At 38.2% G+C, this 24,517-nt stretch overlaps 1 protein-coding gene across 2 annotated transcripts in view; it reads left to right on the forward strand.

Annotated features, from left to right (window-relative positions):
• VAV3 (vav guanine nucleotide exchange factor 3) overlaps positions 1-23,180 on the forward strand; it is a 208,634-nt gene extending 185,454 nt beyond the window's left edge. The window contains exons 25-28 of one of the 2 annotated variants that reach the window (XM_089516555.1): positions 5,006-5,135; positions 8,972-9,055; positions 17,820-17,971; positions 20,536-23,180. In XM_089516555.1, coding sequence (XP_089372681.1) covers positions 5,006-5,135; positions 8,972-9,055; positions 17,820-17,971; positions 20,536-20,577 — 408 coding nt within the window. In that variant the 3' untranslated portion in view covers positions 20,578-23,180. The remainder of the gene's footprint in view (positions 1-5,005; positions 5,136-8,971; positions 9,056-17,819; positions 17,972-20,535) is intronic. The other variant, XM_089516556.1, reaches the window with a different exon arrangement.
• The last annotated feature ends 1,337 nt before the right edge of the window (positions 23,181-24,517 follow it).

Below are 24,517 nucleotides of genomic sequence, written 5' to 3' on the forward strand. Positions count from 1 at the left end.
TAGCACCACGTTAATTAGCATGGTTGGATTTATGATCGAATTTGTGGTTTTGAATTGACTGAATGGTTTAATTTGTGATTTGGTGACAAAGTAGAGTTCTCCGGCAGAGATTTCTAAGTATCTCATGGAATTACAGATCTCACAATTCCATAGAACAGGTCTTTGGTAAAGGGGCATCAAAATTCTTTGAGTTTGGAGGCCTTTTTGAAAAATCTTACATGTTAAACATCTGCTGTTATTCTAAACCTTGAATATGAAATAAACCTCACGATACAGAAAATGATAGCATCTCAAACCATGCCCACTAAAACTAACATCAGCAGTGGTTTGTACAATTACTGATTCACTAGCACAATTCCACTTTAATTCTTGCTAATCCAACATTTCTTTAATCCCTGATTCAAATCTAACATTAAATAAGGATTTAAAATCTTAAATCTATTTACTCACCATGAACATTAAATTCACATTTTAATCCAGTAGGTTCTCAGTTTATACCTGCTAAATAATTATAAAGCTTATTTTTTTTAATTTATCCTTTATACAAATTGTAATGCAAAAAAGGAGCTCAGACAACATATTTCTGTCAGCCACATATTATATGTCAAAGAGCTGCATGTGGCTTGCAAGTCACAGTTTGGCCACTTCTGACCTTGACTGTGGACTCAGCTGCTCAAGAGGTGGAATTCACTACTGCAAGATGCATTGGTAGCTTGTTACTTTGGTGGATTAAAATGTGGAGCCGTTAAATTCAGGTTAAGTTAGGACCATGAAAGGCTTCTAGTCAGGATTATTGTGTATTACCCCTAGCAGCAGAAGCACTAAAAGTATCTGGAAGATGGCAACTGTAGCATCACCAATATCCTATGGATATGGGATGTAAATTCACCATTGTGGGAACATTATGAGGGACTAGATCTGTATTTGACCTGGTATAGCAAGGTTTTTCTTGCGCCCCGACAGTCTTAATATTTGTATTGGGTAGTTACTGGGTTTTCATTTTTCCCTTCCCCCAAGTTGATCAGGGTGCTTTGCAAGGTCTTTTCTACTATCCTGAGACAACTTTGTGAGTTTTAAGATCACTTAAAGTTGTGAACTTAAAAATATAGCTGTTTAACACCATTGTCACTGCCATGACTCAGTTCTATAGAATTCTTGAATTTGTAGTTCTGTGAGATATTTAACCTTCCCTGTCAAAGAGTCCTGGTGTCTCACCAAACTACAAATCCCAGAATTCCATAGCATTGAGCCACAGAAGTTAAAGTGGTATTAAATCACAATTTTTCTGCAATGTGTTGACTCTCAAATGACTCTCAAAGGAAATTTGGGGCTCTGTACTCAGAAATGTGTTGCTTTCACTGCTTGGGGAATGCACAGGTGTGCTCTTGGAAGTCACAACTTGTCTGCTTTTGTATGAGAATTTAATGTTGGTAAATGATAAGAAACATATCTGTCATGGGGAGAAGACATGGACTATGATTAACTCTTTTTGATTGAAGCCCTGAGTGCACCGATTCTCTGACAGCCATTTTCTGACACTTGGGTTCTGTCATCACATTTTATTTTACATCCATCTTCTGACATACTGTAGATGTGGCTCTAGAAAGTAAATGGTTACATCTTTCAAAGATTGCAGGAGAAGCTGCTGTGACCTGCTCCTAGTGCCATCTGATTAAATACAAAGAGCTTCTTATCTCTCCTTGTCCAGTTGGAGAGCCAGCCACTGTTGTGGGCAAAGACTTGCTGTTATCTCTTGCTTCTGTACTTAGAAATAATCTTGTAAGCAAAATAGGGAACCAGAGAGAGGAAATAGTGGCCGGTTGTCAGGTATCTGTCCTGTTCTTCAAGGGGCATATGAAAAATATAAATTGCATCACTGGAAGAAACAAATAATTGTTTAAAATGGGAATTTAAACTTCTTTTGTCACAGAAACTTGCTCCTTGGGTTTGTAAATCAGGAATTGATAGCAGGTATCATGAACATACAGATAACTACACCAGTGTGAACTTTGGCATTCTTTGCCATCAGTATGAAAGATGCAATGGCATATTTTGTAAATTAAAGTAATTAATGTAAAACATGAATAATGTTGTGATAGTTTCAATATTTGAAGCAGCAGCAGCAACAACAAAGAGTAGTACCAAAAGTTCTGTCAGATTAATAGCGTTTTTATAGATCATATACTCACTTATAATTGCAGATCAACATTTTAGAACTATACAGAGAGTTGTGAACAAGCCAAAAGTTAACATTTTTAAATGGACTCCAGCAAGTTTGTTAATCTTGCATTTGATTCTCTGTTTAGTGGTACCTAAGTGTTTAGATTTGACTGGATTGTAGCCATAGTTCAGAAATGTCTGGGTCATGTTTATGATTGAGGCTTGGAGCAATTTTGGTTTCAAATAATTTGTAATGGGAACATAAAAACAACAGTTTTGTGCCATCTTAAACAACTTTATTGTGGTGTAAGCTTTCATGGAATACAGTCCATTTCATCAAATGCATAAATTATATCCTCAGTTGGAAAATGTATTTAAGCATTTTTGCAGGGTAGAGAGGAGGTAAACAGTGAAATCAGAAGAAAGTGAAATGCAAAAAACAGAGATAATGATTAATTACCTTAATGCTGGCCATTCTCAAAGCAGTTGTTTTGGATTTTCTGTGACAGGCTAACAGGGTTATTCCTCAGCATAATGTGAATTTATAAAGTGATAACTGTCAACAAAAAGAAAGATAATGCTTTAAGATATTAGCATATGAGAAGTTCAAAGATGACTAAAAGGTTTTGAAAGCTTAATTTGGAATTGGCTCATTACTTTTGGATTTCCTTGGAGAGGAATATTAGGGCTCAAAAACTTCCACATGCTTTCCTTGTACATGCAGTCTGCATGCATGATATTACCTTGAAGAATCACACTCAAACAACAGCAGTGAGGGGCAGGAGAAGGATTTCAATCAGGATGGAGAACAATAACTAAGGATGGATGAAAGAGTCTATTTCCACGTCCGTTTTGCATGTGTTTGTTCATAAGTCTGTTCCGTTTCTGCCTTAATGTTTGATTTTAAATCCACATGATAATTTGCATTTAAATAAGTATTTCAGTGCCTATTTCCTCTCAAAATATTTATTTCTAAACATATTTTCATTTCAAAAGAGATTTTAAATGCATTTCAGACTGATAGTGGTGTGGGAGATTCTCCGTGAAAACCACTGGATAACTAAGTTCTAATCCACCTATTAATTTGGGAGGTGCTGATCTGTTCACTTGTACTAGAATTCACAAAGATAAATTTTGCAGGCATATCTGACAGCAAAAGCACAAAACACTTGAAAGAAACAATAAAAGGAATCGACATAAGTAGATGCCTGATGGAAGGATGCTTGCTCTGGTGATCTGATCATATAAACATATTTTTCAGCTCAAACTTACTTGTGTCCCAGTGCTGAGACTGATGTGGTCATCCTGAGGTTGTTGGATCGCAATCCCAGCAGTCCCAACCAAGCTAGGGAATGCTAAAAATAACATTTGGGGGGGGGTTACTTTGTCCATCTAAGAATATAACATTAGACAATTTTTTCCACTTGCACTGTAAAGAAACTGACTGGGGACACCAGATTTGCGATCTGACAAACTTCATTAGGTATTCCAGCTATGAGGAAAATGGAGCTTGCTAGTTTTCTGCAAGCGAACATTCAAATCAGGATAAATTTATGTATCTGCTTCAGCAAATGCATACATCAATGTAATTTCTCCATTTAACATCTTGTTCCCAGTGTAGTTGCTACTGTTTCCATGTATGCTGGTATAGGTACATATAAGATGAGGCTCACAGTCATTTTGGCTGGGGTGTGTATCTTTGTTCCATATCATTTTACTAGAGGGGAAAAACTACACCACAAGCAACATCTAGGGTCCAGGTCCAATCCCCAAGAATCCTGACCTTTAGAGAGAGAAAAAACTTTTCCAAAGTTGTTGAAAAGGCCTCTCATGGTGTCACTTCTGTTTTTGAGAAAATCACCCATCCAGGCCTAAAATAGCTTAGGGAAGAAATCATGGTGATGTTGTTCATTGTGATCCCTAGAGGGTGTGATGAACTTGTTCAAGTTAAAAATACTGGGGCAATTCTTGGAAGTTTCAGAAGAGGCATCCCATCTTCTTGAATTTCCCCACCAAGCTTGAAAACAAGTAATCTCACTGAGGAAAGAGTGGACAAGTTAAGGTCCAAAGGCTTACATTTCTTACAGGCTGCATCTGCACTGCAGAAATAAAGCAGTTTGACACCACTTTGTCTTGGTTCCTTCCTGTGTTGGGGCACCAGAGCTCTCTTAACAGAGAAGGCTAGATATCTCACAAAACTACCAATCCCAGAATTCCGTAGCACTGAGCCATTGCAGTTAAATCGGTGTCAAACTGCATGATTTCTGCACTACAGATGTAGCTACAGATACCAGATGAAGTAATAAATTTGTGACTGGACTGATGCCTCTGTGAAGGGGGGATTCACATGATTAAATACTTCCCTGTACACAGATGAAGAATATTTTAGCCTTGTCTCCAGCATGATCGTTGTTTATATTCAGGACAATATTTTCTTTTCCCATGAGAAAAGTGATCCAGAGGAAACCTGGATAGTACAGCTTAGAAAAACTTGAACTTCTCTTTGTGAGAGCTAAGCCAGTCTCACATGTGCAGATATCCTTAAGACTTAATTTGTGAATGTATGAATATACAGTGCCACCTGTGTGTAACTCAAACATGCATTCTTTATGCGGATGATCTTATTCTCTTGTGGTGTGAAATAATTTATTTAATCATGTAACTGTCCTAACGTATCTTTTCAGTAACAATCAAAAGAAATGTCACTCTTGTTTCAGTAGTATGTTGTCATATCCAGTGGAATGAATGCATCTTTAAAAAAGCTTCCTTCAACTTCTGTGACCAAACATGGGAAGAAGAAAGTACACATTAAATTTATAATCTGTTTCTGTATCTTCTCTACAAGGAACTTGTGGAGTATTATAAGCATCATTCCCTCAAAGAAGGCTTCAGAAGTTTGGATACAACTCTCCAGTACCCATACAAGGAATGTGAAAATTTGTTGGACCAAAGGAGTAACAGAGCAAGTAGCAATTGTGAGTATTACCATTTACCATCATTCTCATTACAAAAGAACAGCAGTAGGTTAAAAACATCTTCCATTTTGCATTTTTAACATATAACCAATTACTATGATAATGCATTTGCTAGATTTTTTTCTACATCTAAGCAAAATCAAGATCTGCTGACAGGTTTATGAACAGGTCTAGTTAGATTTCCTGACTGCCTGTCCTTAAATCAAATTGTCGCTCAAACATCAATTAAAAATGTAAGTGAGCAATTGATTTGTAAACAGACGTTTTGCATTGGCTGTGCTGTTTTCAGCTACATGAATTAATAAACATGTAATTCTAATCTTGCATTTGGCACTTAAATGAATTCTTTGTATGATTTAAAACCATAGATAGCAAAGTGGAATTGCTGTGAAGAAATTTAGGTTCATAGTAATTCCCTTTATAAAGCTGCTTGTTTCTAAGCAGAGCTTCTTTTGTGGGTGCAACAAGTGTATTAAGCAGAAGATTTTGGTAGGGAGATTGAATCAACACCAAAGATGTCAAAAGAAATTCAGCTAGAGAGGTCTTGTTCTGAAGGAGAGAGGAGGCAGAGGTGCAACCAACATATCAATAAACAGAAAACAAGCTGGAGAAAGATTCTCTCCAAATCATGCTTTAGGCGTTCAGAATCCCAGTCTCCAGTGTATTTTTAAATGTGTTGTGGATATTTAGTCTGAGTATGATTAATTTGGATGGATCCAAAAACACACATGCCAATCCTTTCTTGCACTTTTGAAATGATTAATAAACTGTCATCTTTTTAATTTGGTGGCGAATATGTAGGGATAATAGAGCTAAATTTAACTTTGCACTAGTGATTGCAGTGGAACTACCATCCTCTCTCCCCTGCAGACATCTATATCACCTGAAAACTGTAATAACTAGCAGAAACAGAGGGTGGACGTTCCAGTTACTCATGGCTCAGTGTTGATTGACCCATCACATTTCTCTAATTTTAGTGCTTCACCACTTCAGTTATTCTTATTTCCCAGAAACATTTGTTTCTCACTTAGAAAGACTAATCTGTGGGAGAATGTTTAGGATACTCTTACCTGTGAAGCTCAGAGCAGCCTACTCTTTCATCACTGAGATGTGAATGTAATATTTGTGTTGCCCAGAACATCTGTTTGCATTATGTTTCAGAACTCTCCTCCTCATTATCAGGAATCATCAGATGGCATAAATAGCAAGAGAAACTCAGATCTGAAGCCTCACATATGAAAACACTCATAGAGTGTGCTTGTGTACAGAAGTGAGAAATCCCACTGAGTTAATGCCTAATAAACCTTAATTTTTTAATTTAAAAATCCCTTCCTATCTTGTTCTTCATCCCTTTTGTTACCTTTTTTGCCAACTTTACTGCTTTGCTGTGGACTTAGCTGAGTTTTTGTGCTCCCATTCCTCTGATGCTTCTGCTTTCAGTGTCCCTGCATTTCTCTTTCCATGCTCTTCCTTCTCAGCTTACAGTTTCCCCTTTCTTTCTCTTGTGTCACTTTGTCTCACTTTTCATAGGTAAATTACACAGCTTCCTTTGATTGCCTGGTATTTTATTTTTATTCTAATAATTCTTAGGTAGAAGCAGGCGCAACTATCATCCACACATCTATCTTGGAGCAGTAAATACACCTAATGCTACTCATCTTGTTTTATGGCTTTGCAGAGGCACTGTAAACAAATATGTGCATTGATGCAGCAAGCTCCTGGCTGTTAAATAGTTTGGCTGCAGACACTGAAACACCAATCAGGACTTTCCTCTCTTCTTTCTCTCCTCACTTCCAACAACAACATTATAAACTACAGTGTTATGGGAAATAGGAAAGAATTACTTTTTAAAAGCTCTGCTCGTTTATTTACTTCTCTCCACATTTTGAATGGAATTAATGCCCAGTTTTGATTACATGCTATCTGTAATCCATCATGTTAGATAGTGGGTTGCTCCTGTCTTTGCACTTTATTGTAATAATGAATAATCTGCCCCTGTTTTGAAAGGTTCCAGCATTGTGCCATGTAAGACTCTGTTTGAAAGGGATTTCTAAAAGCCACAAAGCAGTTATTTACCACTTGTCCTGATATTCATATGGTTATTTAAACCCTTACTAACCAGGAGAGTCTTCCCCCCCTTTTTTTCTTTAGAGAAGTCCTATTGACTTGTCTTTGTAATAACCTGATTTACCCATTTCTGATAAATTTTTCTGAAGTTAAAGAAAATATGATCCAGAGGAGATTTTAAGAAATTAAAGAAATGCATTTTGGGGTAAAATGATTTATAAATCACAACTGTGATTATTAATGGCTGGATTCTTCTACAGTCTTAGAGACTGTGCAAGAAAGCAGAACAATTCTGTCATGTTCTCTGGTTTGTTTGCCTAAGGAAAGATTCAGCATGTTCTTTCACAACCTGTATACAAGATCTGTCTTCTTGGCTTTGCTTCACTTGCCAGATTTATCTGTTGAAATCTATAGCTAAAGAGGGGCTTGAATTTATCTTCCTGGAACCACCATTTTTTTGTTTCTTCATCTTCAACTTCTAAACAAAGGGTTTTAAAAAAGAGAGGAGAAGGCAGATTAACTTGTTTGTGTTTCTTTTACTTCACATGAGCAGGTGGGAGTTGACCAAGTGTTCACTTGAGAACCACAGTCTCAACCCAAAATAATTTTGTGCCATAGATGTTCAAAGAAAAAATGATCTTCTTGGTCTTCCTTCCTCAGCTAAAATAAGGCTAATGGGTCTAATGCCATTGGGGCAGTGAATTAATTCTGAGCCTATTTCAGAGACACGGCTCAGCACTTCTGATAGTATTTTAAAAATTAATACTAGCACTCAGGTCCACTGCCCCATTGATATCAGACCTACTAGTCTTCCTTGTTCAGGCATTGGAAAAGGAGTGGAAATAGTACTGAATTGGATGGGATGGTTCTCAGTTCTTGGTCATGTCTTTTCAAAACATTCTTGAGGCCATAACTTTCTTAATTTCCTTGCTATGACCATTAGGAATCAAAGGAATATCAAACTGAACTTTAGTGCAGCCTGTGATGGTTACACATGCATCAGCACATGTGTATAGCTGCCAGAGTAAAGTCAGTGTTGCATTACACTCTACCAAACCTCCTGCTGATTTGGGATTGAGATTCAAAGTTTGTCCTGCATTCTGCTGTAGTAGAAGCACCAGGAAAGTTAAGTGGTGAAGTAGTGAGTCTCTACTCTTGCTTCCCATTTATTATTATTATTATTATTATTATTATTATTATTATTATTATTACCATAAGCAAGACAGATGGGTAGCTGCAGTCAAACAGGCCACATTCAGACAATGGCTTCTCTGCTCAGTAAGCAGCGTTATGAATAAAGAGTTTGCCCACATGTGTAATTCCTAACATTGAGCTATGGCAGTTAAAGCAGTGTGGAACTGCATTATTTCTTCAGTGCAGATGTAATCTTAGTCCTTCTCTCTAACTGCTACACCATGCTGTCTTTTAAAAATGGCCACTACTTATAGGAGACACCAGCAGAAGCACAGAGACCTAATTGTTTCATTCTGCACAGTGGAAGTGTACACTAGTTCTGAGTGCAGGAGAGAATGGGGGAACTGAGTTATCAAAATGGAGGAGTAAAAACAAATCCACAACCTCTGTATTTCTGCTCAGATTTGTGAATCTGGGGAGGGGCAAAAACCCCCACACTGCCACCAAGTTTCTTCAAGACTTTTCTTATTATCTGAGACTAAAGTGATAAGATTACTATTTTGATATTACTCTTTTAAACCAGTATTTCAATGTGTCATTTTGCTTCTCACTCTTTTTTCCTTTCTTTCTCTAAGCCCCTTCTTTGTTCTGTGGGTTTTCTTTTGTAACTCCTCCAGACTACAGCTTTGTTCCCCCTTCCTCCACTCCTTTCTGGTCAGGTACTGCTTTACTGCTTTTATATTACTTCTCAGTATGCTTCTGTTTTGCACATACTACATTTCCATGTGCAGTTGCAAGCTAGGGAAGGGACGGATTCTGCATGCACACACTTTCTATCCACATGATTTGATCCATCACAAGAATTGTGTTCTTCTAGCTGTGGGAAATCCACTTATTTCTGAGCAGTTCTTGCATTGGTGTAAGAACGTTCAAGAATTTATCTGCACTACATCATCACAGCAGTTTGATACCACCTGTATTGCAAAATTCTGAGGAATTTAGTTTGGTGCCATATTTAGAATGGCAAGGGCTGCATCTGCACTCAGTGGCTCAGTGCAATTGAATCCTGGGATTTGTAGTTGTGTCTCCAGAGCTCTCTGACAGAGAAGGCTAAATATCTCACAAAAGTACAAATCTCAAAATTCCATAACATTGAGCCATGACAATTAAAGTGGTGACAAATGTCATTATGTCTGCAGTGTGGCTGCAGCCATACTTAGTTCTAGTCCACTGGGCTGAAGATCCTTAGCACAACTTTCTAAGTACTGCACAATGTAAGGTAAATTCAGAATAAACGAGCCCATCCTTATGGGGTGATCTCACACTAAAACTTGCTATTCACGTTATACATTTTCTCCCAGCTTTGCCAGAACTGTTCATGAATAATGTGTTCCCACTGATTCTGCAATAATAGCTGCCTTGAATCTCATTTTGGCAGAAAAGTGGAATATAAATCCAATAAATAAATAAATAAATAAATAATACACTTTCAGAATTTGAATGAAATTGTCAATGCTACACAGCCAAGACCAAGATAAGTCTAATACATGACCATGAAGATCTCAAATTATTATATTATACTATTCTCCTTGGAAACAGCTTCTGAAAAAACATTATGTGACCCAAATATTCGTCCCATCCCTAAATAAAACCTTATTGCAAGACCATTCTGCCATATCATACTTTGATTCTGTAAAAAAGCATTAAAACTTTTCATTAGCATTTTGCATGCACATTGTCTACAAGTTAATTTTAATTCATCTGTTTCTTTCTGTGCACTTCTGTTGTTTTCCTTATTATCATTTGTATTTTTCTTGTTGTGTCAAAAAGCATTTGGAAATTGATATTTCAGGGTACTATAGTTTTCTTTTCTTGACTTTAAGAGCTGGAGGAGACCTATGAGTCTCTTGCTATATATGTTCATTCAGGGGTAGAACTCAGCAGAACCCAAGTGTCTCTGTGTTGCATAATCATTTAATAAAACAGGTATGGAGAATATGTGATCTGCCAAATCATGTTGTACTACCAATGTAATAATCTCTGTTAGCAATGTTTGCTGGGTTAATGTGATCTGGAGTCCAAGAAAGACTGAATGACTACAGATTTCCTAGCTCTGGTTCAAAATCTAGAAAAAGAAACAGTAAATAAATATCTATTTATAGTACAAAATTTCATTTCTTGGTGGATAAAGTCAACCTTCAGCTTTGGAGGCATCCTGCTTTACTAGACATGTGCAAGAAAGCCTTCCTTAACCTGCTGCCCTCCCAGATATGTTTGACTACATCACCCACCATCCTCATTCAGAATGAAGAACTCCTGTGATCATTTTAAAAACTGGCAAAAATGTAAAAGCAAATTCAGTCCAGGTTTGTCCCCGTTCTCAGCAATAGATTGCAAGTACATTGGGAGCAATTATGGAATCTCAGACTGGGAGAAAGAGGTAGGAGAGGCAGATTAAAACATGTCAAAACCTATGTAAGGAAGAAGTGGCGAAAACTTTTCCTCAGATTTGAAAAAAAATCTCTCTGTTTCATTACTTGCAGGTACAGCATGATTATACATTTGTTCCATGATATGGTTTTGTGAGAATTTTTACAGAATTTGAGAAGTTACCTTTTAGGGTTTTTCAAGTAGGAATACTGTGTAACTTGGGCTAGTTATTAGGGATTGGAACAAACTCTTAATAATTGTGTGGCTATGAGGGAAAGTGACTTTAGAATGTTGGAAATGGATTGGGAAATATATACATATGATTACTGTGCCAGAATTTAAGATGAAGGAAGGTTTTATACATTATCGTGTAGATGATATCTGAGTCCATGAAGCTTGAATAAATGTGTTGTGTTTGTGAGTAAGGAGATGCAGGTATCAATCACATTTTTGGTCACACTTTCTGTTAAGAAATGTTTGTATATCTTGGAGGAAATTGCAAATATGACAGGCTATGTTTTGTCATTGAATCCATTGTCTTTGGTCTGCACAAGAGAAAGTGAAATCAGAAGGTAGAGAGTTAATTGTACACTTATTAATAGCTTCAGAAATATTTATTTCTTATGTTAAAAATCCCTTTCCATTCTAGAAATACATTGGATATACAGGATATGGGATGGAGTTTATAAGACACACAGGGAGATTGTAGTAATAGAATGACAAAGTTCAGGGTAAAATTAACCCATGTAAGTGTTTTTAGTATAATTTTGATTTATTTGCAAATACTGATTTAAGTTTGTCTGCTGTTATATCAGTATAAATAATAATATTTATTAAAAATATTGAAAACAGTACTGAGTCAGTAGAATGGAACCACAAATGTATTCCAGCAGCTTTCCCCAATCAGGGGAAGCCTACAGTTCCATCCAGGCCATCACTAGCAAGTGTGATTGGAGTTGTGTCCATTGACATCTGTAGGGACCCACATTAGGCAGTTTTTGATAGACCAGGAAAGATAGACCATACCCTCCCAATCTGGCAGAGACAGTCCCAATTAATTCTTTATGGTTCCACTTAAACTGCTTTAAAAATGTCTCCATTTCTCTCCTCCTCCCACATTCCTCCTTTTCACTTAACTTCAATTTCTGCAAACTGAGTTCAAAGTGCAGAAGTTGTTTGTGTCCAATTCATTCCATGGGTAAAGGAGAGGAGGGGGTAGAATCTGTAGACTCAGGCAAAAGCAAACTGATGCCTCTTGTCCTAGCATATCTTTTCATATCCTCATTAATAACTTTTGCCATCTTGGCCAGACTCTGATGTTACTTGGCCACACATGTCCTGGTTTCCATGTATAATATGTTGGAGAGTATGGATTTTATCACATGGGGACAATTTGAAGTATAAATGGTGATTATCCCATGAAAATCACGCATTTGCAATTAAGTTTGTCACACAACGTTGCAATTGAAGCTCCATTATCCCAGGAATATCCCATGAAAATCGTGCAATCGCAATAATGTTTTTTCACACGAGGTCGTGGTGAAAAGCGATTAAAGTGCCATTATTCTGGGAATAACCATGCAATAAAGAGCAACAAGTCATTCATGGGAAAATCCCATGAATTATTTTTTGCTGTTTATTGCATGGTTATTCCCTGGTTATTCCTGGGATAATGGCTCTTTTATCACGTTGTGTGTGAAAATGTTAATAGCGTTTTAATTGTGATTGCGAGATTTTCACGGGATAATCATTTTTTAAACTACCAATTTTCCCCTGTGTGATAAAGTCCTATGAGAAATAGAGGCTGATAAATGATAAATTGTATCAAAAAGACAAAGTTCCCAGATCAAAAATAACTAATTTATTTCTCAGAACACTAAAAGGCTGTTAAAATAGCCAGTGGTTGGCTGACCTGTTAGTTGCTATGCTTATGGGTAATTGCTGTAGCACTAGACTAGTTAGATCTCTGATCTGAACCAGTCAGGAAATTGCATTGATGCCTGGACCAAATGCCCAAACCTGTTCTCAATACCAGGAATCAGTTAGATGAAATAATAAAGAAGAAAGTGCATTTTGAGAATGTACCGTTTTAATTAATGAGCCACAATCAGATTTCATATGTGGTATATTGCATAATTAAAGCTTCAGGGCAAATCTTTATCCATAATCAAAATAAAACTCATGGAGACATAATGATGAGCATTAAGTTTAGGAAAGTAAAAGAAGAAAAAAGAAAGGAAGTAAGTAAGTTACTCAGCCAATGCATTATTAAATAGCCAGAGAAAGGGTGTTCTAAAGTGATGGATCATCTACCACTCCCAAAGCCCCCCTTGGATTGTGTTCGCCAAGACAGGAGGTAGAGGAGAGGCCAAGCCGTCTTACTTTTGTTCCTGCCATTTTTTTTTTAAAAAAATCTTTATTAATTCCAGTGATGGCAATATTTAGATATGGTAGATCCATGCTAGCAAGGCAAGAGGGTGTTGGTGATCTGAGACTCCAAGAACATCCTACCTCTGCCATGCCCCTTGAAACATTCTGTGTCTAAGCTTACTGCTGCAAAACACCATCTGCCATATATACAGATGGTATCTTCTTCAGGTATAAATGGACCCTGTGAGGCAGATGATCCCCTCATTGTCACACACTAGGAGACCACCTCTCCATCTATAGAAGGAAATTGGGGGAACCTAACCTGTCTTTGACAGCCATGTGATGAAGAGACTGTATTGCTCTGCTCAGTTGGTTTAGGAAGGTATTGAATTTATTAGCTACACTGGCAGCCATTTTAATTAGTCATGGCCAATGTATTTCTTATGGCCTCAACCTGGGCACAGCCAGGCAGGGAAGTGCTGTTGTCTATACGTCCTATCTGTAATCTTTGCAGAAACATCTGGGTGGTTATGGTGTGAGCCAAGATGTTGGATTGATCAAATAGCATAGTATGCTGGATGTGAACACAGAAGTCATTATTACTTGTTGTTCTGTGCTTTCAAATTGTTTCCAATTTATGGCAACCCTAAGGCAACTTTATCATGGGGTTTTCTTGGCAAGATATGTTTAGAGGTGGTTTGCCTTCCCCTGAGGCTGGACCCCTGTGAGTGCCTGTTGCCTCCTACTCTTAACACTTGTGGCTTCTTTTCCTATCATAGTTGAAGTACTTCTCTCCAAGTGACATAGGGGAACAGTGGTAGTGTTTGACACCATTGGCAGACGGGTTTGTTTAATGTGCAGCTGTGCCCAATGACAGACAGTTTTTACATATTAGAATATAAGCCAATACCAAATAACATATTTTTCTCTCTCCTCATTCCCCATACCTCCCAATATTTTGCACTCTTATAAGCATATTTATAATACAGGCTGCTTAAGAAGGATTATGCATTAGATGCTATAGTGACAAAAATAGGGCATATTTCATTTTTCAGGTGATGATTTGATCTTAGGCATTTCAATTTTGGTCACTGAAGTGTGTATAGTTATTATTTTTTTCAAAGCACAGTATCTGTTCCTGTTATGGGAAAACTGCCGTGGTGTGTAAAATATTGCCTTTTGGTACCACATGAGTCTACAATAAAATTTGACACAAAAGCATGTGCAGCAATTTTGGAACATAAATGGTGATCTTTATCATAGCTGTCTATATATTTTTCTCATTTGGATGGCATTCTAATATATATCCTGGCTTTAAATTGGGAAGAGCTATTCCTGCTGTCTCTGAAGGCATATTGAAAAATGGGCCGGGTAGAATTAGAATGTCTATGATTTTTTTCAAGCAAAGTAGCTTTGCTTTGGCAAAAGAATTTGGGCTCAATAAAGGTAACCTCATCATCATTGCCATCATCACTGCCACAACTCCTAATTTCCCCGATTTTGATCTTGCCTTTGTAACTAAGAATCCTTTTGTGGTTATATGAATAAGCTACTTCAGTGTTCAGATGGGAACAGCCAACACTTGACTTGTCTGAATTCTGACAATTCTAGTTCCTTCTCAGAACACCCTTAAGACATAAAGGAGGCTCAGAGGAGATAGACTGGTCTGAAGTTGCCCAGTAAACTCAGAACTCAGAAGAGACCTTGATCCTGGTTGAACACACTAATCACTACTCCACACTGGTTCTTGTTAAGGTGTATGTGTTTGTTTAAAGTGTAAAAAAAAACCTTCTTTAGATCCTTAAATACAAAAACTAATCTTTTAAAGTAGTTAATAGGGTTCTTGAAATTAAGCAATGAGAAATTTCACTGAAAAATTTTACAAAATGAATACTCAGGTTTGTGCAATATAGTCAGCCCTCCACATCTGCAGATTTGACTTTTACAGATTTGATTATTCATGGATCTGAGTACAGTGGTCCCTTGCCTTACATGGGGGATCCGTTCCGGACCCCGCCGTGTAAGGTAAGTTCCACCTATGCTCAAGTCCCATTGAGGATAATGGGGCTTGTGGATGCAGCAGCGCGGGGCTTCTAGTGTAAGCTGGAAGCCACATATAAAAGGCGCCCGTGTATGATGCGGCCGCACTGTAATATACTTTGTCTAGGAATCTCTAGGTTCTCCAGCATGACTCTGCCAGACCATAGATTCATGATGGAGGACCTAGAGATCCCTAGAGAAAACACTTCTCTAGGCATTTGTAGGTCTTTAAGCGTGATTCTATGGTCCAATGGATGTTGACCACAGAGTTGCACTGGAAGACCTAGAGATTCATAGAGAGGTGTTCTCACAAATTAAAAAATAGTGTGTGTGTGTGTGGGGGGGGGGGGGCGTTATTTGTGGTTTTTCCATTTTCACTGGAGTTTTGCATCCCTAGCCCCAGCGAATGTAGAGGGCCTACTGTGCATGCATAAGTTTCAAATGTGAACCCTGTTACTGCTCTTTTTTAGACGTGTGCTATTTCATATTTGTATTCAGGGGGTTTTAGTTTCTTTTATTGCTTTTCTGTTTGGTTTTTGTTTTACCTATTTTATTTATGTTTTATTGTTTCTCATCTCTCGCTTCTTGTGCTTCTGGCATATTGACAAACAACTCATATATCCAGAAATATAAAAGAAATAGGAAAAGCTGCCACAAGAGAACAATAGCTGAATCTTGAATGTTATTTTAGTTCTTCCAGTAATTGGCCCAACCTTTAGTGACAACACCATGTATGGGATAAGCCACTAATTGTAATAGGGATGGAGATCAACCGTAAGCCTGGATTGTTGATAATACTCCAGATGATTCTTGATTCCTCAGCAGAGTTTAGAGACTGTTCTTTGGCCTGAGCTCTGAAAATTCTGTTACATCAACTATAACTATAACAGTAGTGTCATCTGTGATTCCTTTAACATTGGGCTGATTCATAATCTCATGCATGATTACTAAATCCCATCCATGTGCACTGCAAAGCCCTGTTGTTCATGCCTTGCTTATTGGCTTTTCTGAAGGGACCTATTTGGCCATTACAGTACTAGAAACAGAATATTTTCTGGTGTTGGCAGCAGGGGCCAGAAATGTCATATGAGATGGGAAGAGAGGAACAAGTGATAATTGTGGTCAATTTCAAACTCTAAATCAGGGGGGTGGGGAATAATATGCCCATGAAGCGCAATAGGCTCATTGCTAAGCCAAGCTACCCACAACAGGAAAAAACTACCCACAACATCGCCAACCTCCCCATTTCATTTTTTTGGGTATTAAAAAATCCTAAAGTCCAAACTGCCAAAATGTCCTAAATATAGGGTGTTCTTGCTAGTTTTTTTATGCTTCTCAAGTGTTAAGAAATTCTGACAAGGAGAATCCTATCACGACTAGAATTTTCACACTTTGGGGCTTATTCTGTGCAAAATGTATGTATATATGTGAATTTTGAACATATTTCAATAAGTCCCCAGCTAGATCATAATTCTGTACAGGAAGCAGAATTTATCTGCACAGAAAATATTTCTCTGTAGAAATATCCTTTTCTGCACAGAGAATGTTGTTTGCAGCATGGAAAACGCTGTTTTCTGTACAAAAATACCCTTTGCATTTTTGGCCTGGAATAAGTCACAAACTGCAAAAAGTCTTTGAAAACTGAACAGTTTTTGAAGACTTTCTTGCTGCAGGAAGAAAAATGGCAGAAATTATGTATTGCTTCCTTCAGGAAAGAAATTAGTGAAGAATTACATTCCTACTCAGTGGTCGGTGGTAACTAGAATGTGGATTTCCCATGTCCTACTCCATCACTTTTAACTCTGGCCTCTCTAGAAATATGTTCTGTTGATTTCAACAGAATGGCCATTATCCAGTGATTTCCATCTGAGAATTTTGGGATTCAAGTGCTGATGGTTTGTTGTTGTTGTTGTTGATGATGATGATGATTTCTGTCCTTCTCCATATATCCTTTTGTGTCACATCATATGCCACTTGGGACATCCCAGAACAGGTTTTGGTGAGGCACAGGGCTACAATGCCAGAGGGCGGCTGCAAGTCCCAGAGTATGTGCGAAATGATTTATGTGACCATTTTGGATCATAGCCAGTGCTGTCTCATATATTGAGGAAGATGTTCATTAAAATATATATAACGCACCCATCCCAACCACGGGCTTGTCATCTGCAGATTTGAACAGCCACAGATCGCAAGCCTGTGATTGGGATGGGTGCGCTATATATATTTTAATGAACACCTTCCTCAATATATGTGACAGCACTTTAATAGCTATGTGTGCAAGCAGTCATAGGGTAGTGGTCGTGACTGCATGCACTGCCATTAAAAACATGGTTATTGCCATCCGTGGCGGGGGGAGGAGGCAGAACAGAACTCCTGAGAATAAGAAGGACCCACGGTATATCAATGTTTCTCTCTAGGTTTTATTATGGGAATAAGTAATCCAACCAAGAATATATAACACTTCTCATGTGTTTCCTTTGCACTTTTTTTAAGCCAGCTTGCATTTCTGCATAAAATATAGCGTTGCTTGCACTTGTACCACTGTCATATGTAAATAAGATAAAAATGAAAATGCTGATGTTAGTCAATGGATGTACAGTTAGGAAACTTTTAATAACATCGTTCTCCTCTATTTACCTTCAGTGCTGAGTCCCAAAGTCCTTGGTATAGCTATTGCCCGCTATGACTTCTGTGCAAGAGACATGCGTGAGTTGTCCCTACTCAAAGGAGATGTCGTCAAAATTTACACAAAGATTAGTGCCAATGGTTGGTGGAGAGGTGAAGCGAATGGAAGGGTAAGTTTCTTTTTTCTTCTTATTATTTTAAAAACAAAATGCAGTGGGCTTACTTTTGAATAGAGGTGCCTAAGATTAGATAGCCAATGTGTCTAACTAAAGCTAGAAAAATAAAATCCATACTTAGCCAATCAAAGGAGCAGACTTCAAAAATCAGCAAATTAAAACAGCATTGGAGCCAAATTAATAGAAACTAGAATGGTGTGCTACACACTTTTTTAAAATGTTAAATCTTAAAATCATTGTAGAAGGTCATGTACAGTGGTGTGATTTAGCAGGGAGATTATTACTGACTTTGTGTATCTGTGGCAAAACTCCTACCTCCAGAATTGCTATTCTCATGTGTAGTGCTGTTCTCCCAGAACCTCTACTTTTACTTTGGAACAGTATCTACAGGAAAAGACTATCTCTACCATAGAGTTGGCCAATCTGCTCACTAGGGGTGCATCTATACTGTGGGGATAATGTAGTTTGATACCACTTTAAGTGCTGTAGATCCATCCTATGAAATCTTGGGATTTGTAGTTTTACAGGGTCTTTAGCCTTCTCTGCCAAAGAGTACTGGTGGCTTACAAAACTATAAATTCCAGGATTCTATAGGATGGAGCCATGGCAGTGGTATCAAACTGCATTATTTCCACAGTATAGGAGCAGCTACAGTATAGGAGCAGCCTAGAATCATAGAGTTGGAAGAGGCCACAAGAGTCATCCACACCAACTCCCATCCACCAGGAAGACACAATCAAAGCACCCCCGACAGATGGCCATCCAACCTCTGTTTAAAAACCTCCGAAGAAGGAGATTCCACCACACTCTAAGGCATGATTATGGCTTGCCTTCTGGTAAATGTTGAAAGCAACACTTTCCAGCCTTGAAGATCCAGAAATGGTATGGGTTGTCCAAGCAACTTTGTGATGATATGGGATACTCTACTTCAAGGCACATGGACCTTAGGTTGTGAGAGTTATGAAACTATGAACCAGCTATAGCTATAAGATTTTGCTGCCTTTGAGTGCAGCCCCCATAAAGCACACTGGAATAGTCCTAGTTTTTGTAAAAGCGTGGGTAATTGCAGTAAGATCCCTCCTGTCTAGGAAAGGACAAAACTGATGCAATAAATGTAGGTTAGGTCTGTGTGGGGTAATTCTTTGACCATCTGCAGCATACTGGTGGTGCAATGGTTAAATGCTGGTATTGCAGCCATTCATTCACAAGTCACTAAGTTGTGACTTCAATACCAACCAGGGGCTCCAGGGTTGGCTCAGCTTGGCATCCTTCTGAAGTCAATAAAATGAATATCCAGCTTGTTGGGGGCAATTAGCTCACACATTGTAAACTGCTTAGGGAGTGCTTAAGTGCACTCATAAGCTGTATAGAAAAGTACATCTGCCTCTCTGTTTGCACGGCCTTGGAATTCGCGCCCTCACTTATGTGCGAGGGGCAAATGGAGGGGGGACATAATGGGGTGTGTGCCCATGGGCACGCGCTGCCATTCAAGCTATGGGCTTGAATATCTGTGAGTTTCTATTTGTGTGTGTGTGTGGGGGGGGGGGGGTCCAGAACGGATCCCCCGTGAAAAAGGAGGGCCAACTATACTTGCTATTGCTATTGCTACTTTAGAAAAAGCAGTCAAAAGGTGTTTTAGATCCAAACTGCCAAAAGGTGCGTTGTCATGTAGAGTTGCCTGTTGGTTTCAGTTTTGTCAGTATATTAATATACAGGTAGATCAGCTTCATGCCCTGAGTAATAAAGAGCCAATTTAGGATGTGGGAATGGTTTGATTTTGTATGGTGGATATATAAAAGAAAAACCTTACACTGTGTAAATGATTAAAAACAGTCCTGGTTTTCAGCAGAGGAGTTTTTTGACTCTTTCACTGCAGGGCAAGAAATCCTATGATGGAGCGGAGAGGAAATCTTGGCACATAGAAATCTATCATGGGAAAACCTTGACCCTTAACATTTGATTTATGGGAAGGTAGTTTAGTCTGTCTGTCTGTTGCGTGACATGCAGGAGCATTCAGGTACTTGAAGTTCTCAGTTGAAGAGTACTAGCAGACTTACCACCTAATTTCCTGGGATGCAGGTCTAGATTTTAGCTACTAACATCTAATTTGTCCTTTATCCCTTATGTTATTATGTGCCTTCAAGTTGTTTCCGACTTACAGCAACCTAAGGCAAACCTATCATGAGGTTTTCTGGGGCTGAGAGTGTGATTCGCCCAAGGTCACCCAGTGAGTTTCCATAGCTGAGTGGTGAATCGAACTCTGATTTCCAAAGTCATAGTCCAATGCTTTAACCACTACAACGCACTGGCTGTCATCAGATTGTTATTTTTCACATTGTTATTTTTTCAAATTGTTATTTTTCACACTGGATCATTAACTTGCATCTCTTTGTTGGGGGGAGAAGTTCAAAGCTGTGTAACAAAAGTTAGCACAGCTGTTGTCCTCAATTTAAGTAGCATTAATAATTCCCAGTTTGGATGGAGGCTCCTGCTGAGGAAAATGAGTATCAGTCTAATATCATGATGTGTCTTTTTCTTTTCTTTTTCTTCTCACTTAGGTGGGTTGGTTTCCATCTACCTACGTAGAAGAGGATGAATGACTTGCAGATCTAGTTGGTACTTTTGATGATAAACTTCAGGGACGATGAAATCCAGCCATCTGCAAAGCATTATTTGTCTTCTTAAGTATTTGAAAGGCAGTGCTTCTGTCTGTTGAAATCCTCAAGTCTTAACACTGGGATTACTGAAGACGTTTGTGTTGACAGATTAATATCTCACTCAGAGCTGTGCAAAGAAGCAACCTGTCCACATGCCATCACTGGGGACCAGTACAAAACTCTAACCTCTCTTTCCTGAAATATCACTTACAAACAGACTTTTTAAAAAACTTCATTTCATTCCATCCAGAATGAATACTAAGTGTCAGCAGCAATTTACTTCTTTCTTTCTTTCTTTCTTTCTTTCTTTCTTTCTTTCTTTCTTTCTCTCTCTCCCCACCCTCTCCTGTTACCTAACACTCGGAGCCTACTCTGTCCTTGCTTATCACTGCATGGCGGTGGGGGAAAGCATTCCAATAGTCATGTGGCCAATATTATTTGACGTGAAATCCCCAGCAGCACTAATTAACCTTGCCAATAACTTCTCATTCACCAAGGCTACAATCTCCAAACACAATTTCTCGGGCTAAGCTAAACTCGACATTATTTTTGCATGCCATTTGTGTGTGTAGGGGTGTGGATACAAACAAATATAGAGTCTAAGAGTTTTATTGAAAATTATTTGTGAAAGAACAAACTTGAAAAGGTGCATTCTTTCTTAGCATATGGCTGAGTCCAAAAAAGTAATTTACAATTGCAGGTCTCTAATTTAGGATATTTCTTAAAAGACAGTAGCTTTTAAAACACACCCATGTGTTGTGCCAAATGCTGTGTATTTAGGAGATGTACTCTGTTTTCATAGAGCACAATTTTTTATTTAGTTCCCTAGCCATTACTAAACTTCTACTAATGTGCAAGATATGCTCCCCCTCCCATTTTCTTATTCAGCTCAGTGGGTCTAGAGGCTGGATAAAGTAGTGTTGTGTATTTGTTTAACCAAGGTCATGTTGTTAAATACAAAAAGCAAGTCAAATGACTAATGTTGTATATGCACACACCCCTCCCTGAAAATGAGCTGCATTCTATTTTTTAGACAAATGGTCATTTTCTCTGGCTTTTATCACTGAGCAAAGTCGATTACTCTTTTATCACTACCAAAAATAATTTCACCTGCAGTTTTCACTTTCTCAGGCTATCAAGATAAATTAGGAAGCGCCTTGCAATTTCTGGGACACTAACAGACTTTATGTTCCATGCCTCTGTTTTGTCATGCAGAACATAGTTACAGAATACTTTGTTTGAGCACATAATTATAGAATTTTACATTCTTACAAGATTTTGAACAGTAGTGAAGAGCATGCAAGCAACCCATCAGCCCATCAAGTAACACCTCACAAAAAAAAAAAAAAAAAAAAAAAAGCATAGGAAGGGAATCCAGTGGGTCTCAGGCATAAGTCTCTACAGGCACACTTGAATTTGTGAGGAGACAAATTCCAATACCTACTTCTCTTTGACTTTATTGAAAATTAAATAATTTAATTTATTGAATACATTATTGTTATGGGACCAAATGCAGGCGTTCATAAGTGGTTCCAGATATGTATTTAATAAAGTGGCCTGTCCTTAAATGTTAGTCTTAGGGAAGATTTCTTGGTGTTTTTTCTGTAGCGACTAAGTTTGTCCGGTGAACTTGATATTAATAGGCAAAATCGCTTTTTCAGGAGCTATTGCCTGTTTTTTTTTTGTTGTTGTTGTTCATAGAGCTTTTCTCTAGGTCTGTGAATTATATTGTGCTGTATCATCAGTGTTTATATGTGAGGAGAAAATTGGCTGAAAAATAACCATTAAGAAATGTATCCTTTCAGCAGAACATTTTGATCAATAGTTTAGATATCCTAAGATCGCTGTTTAATTGTTAACTTTTGCAACTCAGGGGCTAATGGAAGTTGGAGAAGTCAAGCCATATCTCAACGCCTCCCTCTTTCTATTTATATTCAGGCACTCTACCCCACCCCATGAAGAGAGTTAGGTAGCTAGTTTACAACCTGGAGATTCTGTCTTTGTTTACCACATGTAGTAAAAAAGTGGCTTGCTGCAGCTTTCACTTACCCTATGCCTTGTCCCACATCATAATTTCTCCTTCTGCCTGTTACCACAATACCTTTTTCTGAACCATTGGAGACAGGAGGAAATGTGGAAGCTGGTCCAAAGCCTTTTACTGTAATGTTATGGTTAACGGATAGGCAAGATCTCTAGGTTGTGACTGGCAATCCAATATGAATCCCTTGGCATAGGTGGATTTCTTTCTGGGGAAGGGGATGGGGGACTTCACTCATACTGGAGCTCCTTCTGTGAACTGGATCCAGGTGAGGATTATGCTGTCTGTTGTCTTTGTTTCATGCCCTGTGTTGAATAAGTTAAATGCTGCATCATGTAATATTTCAAATACCAAAGATTTATTGTGCCAGCGCCATTGCTTCTTTTCTTCTTCTTCTCCCTTTCTCTGTCAGATCTTATCCCCAAGCAGTAAGGTAGGGCACTACTTTAATTTGTAATATTTTGTAAATATGTGAATATATTAATAAAATGGTCAATTTCTTGTTTAATGGCTGGTGCATTGGTTGGTTTTTAAGATTCCATTTCGTAATGTATCATACATTTCTAAGAACATTTCAGACATAAATTCAGCACTTGTTTATATTTTGTATAGTAAACTGAATTATATTTATATAATAGCTGAAGTATAGCCGGCAGTGATGTAGACTCAACTCAATTGACTTGGACTCAAGTGACTTCAGTGCTTCAGTGACTCAACTTGGACTTCACTCCACAATAAATTATGCTTTGACTTGACTTGACGACTCATGGCATGCATATTTTTAAAGACCAACTTGCTGGCTTAACTTCATCCAAAAAAATTACAGAACAGAAAACGGAGTTCGTCCTTTGAGCAATGCTTCCATCTCACTGCTTTTTGCCTGCCAGTCATGTGATGGAAACAGTACTTTACATTTGCTGTACAGGAAGCCCCCACTTCCTGTAGACCCCTGTCTCAAGCCCACTGCTTAATGCATTTGCTGTTCTCCTCCTGGAAACATGTCCCATGCTATCAAGGTGAGTCTTGCTTGCTGCTCCTAGGAAATGCTTTAGAAGCCTCCTCTGATGTGCAGTGGGGACAGGCTGCTGAGTAGATCTCATTTGCTAATATTCAGTCTGGATAAATTGCCAATGATAATTTAATTTTTTTATAACTTTGTGCTTATGGTCTCTACACATACACACCACCACCACCACTTTTTTTCTGGTGAAGATGACTCTCAGACGTGAGACTTGACTTGAGGCTTGATGTGAAAATATCTTGCAAGGACATGAGACATGACTTGAGACTTGGAGTAAGACTTAACTGCATCACTGATGCTGCCCGGATCTATACCTAATAATCCAAAGGGATCAGTGTGCTGCCTGTTCTTCTGTTCAACTCTTTTTTAGAACATCAGCAACCTTGAAAGCCTATCTCAGAGAGCCATCTCCCTTATTATCTTTCCTTTAATTTCAAGGATCTTACCAGCAGTGACTTAACCCTCTCCTGTTTCCTCATGTTCCCCACACTGCAGTAGAGCCATATCCTTTTATTAACCCTTTAAAATCCTCATTAGTTATGGTAGTCCCCCTTTTGCTTCTAGGAAGCCCCCAATTGAGTTTTTTTTTTACTTGAAACTGGGCACTGTCTAACATAAACATTCTGTTAAATATTGAGGTGTCTAGCACAGTTTCTCAATGATTTTTGTTTGACGTTTCCCAGTGAGTTGTTATGGCTGCTTCCCTTCCCCCTTTTTTGATTTGTTTTTAGGAAGTCACAGCTTAGAATTTTAACATGAAATTTGGCACTGCACCTTGAGTGACAAAACCACTCCACCAAATTTCGAGACATCTACTACAGTTT

This window comes from Sceloporus occidentalis, unplaced genomic scaffold, assembly GCF_023333645.1.
Source record: "Sceloporus occidentalis isolate IW3139 unplaced genomic scaffold, rSceOcc1.0.p SCAF_3, whole genome shotgun sequence".
Taxonomy (NCBI): domain Eukaryota; kingdom Metazoa; phylum Chordata; class Lepidosauria; order Squamata; family Phrynosomatidae; genus Sceloporus; species Sceloporus occidentalis.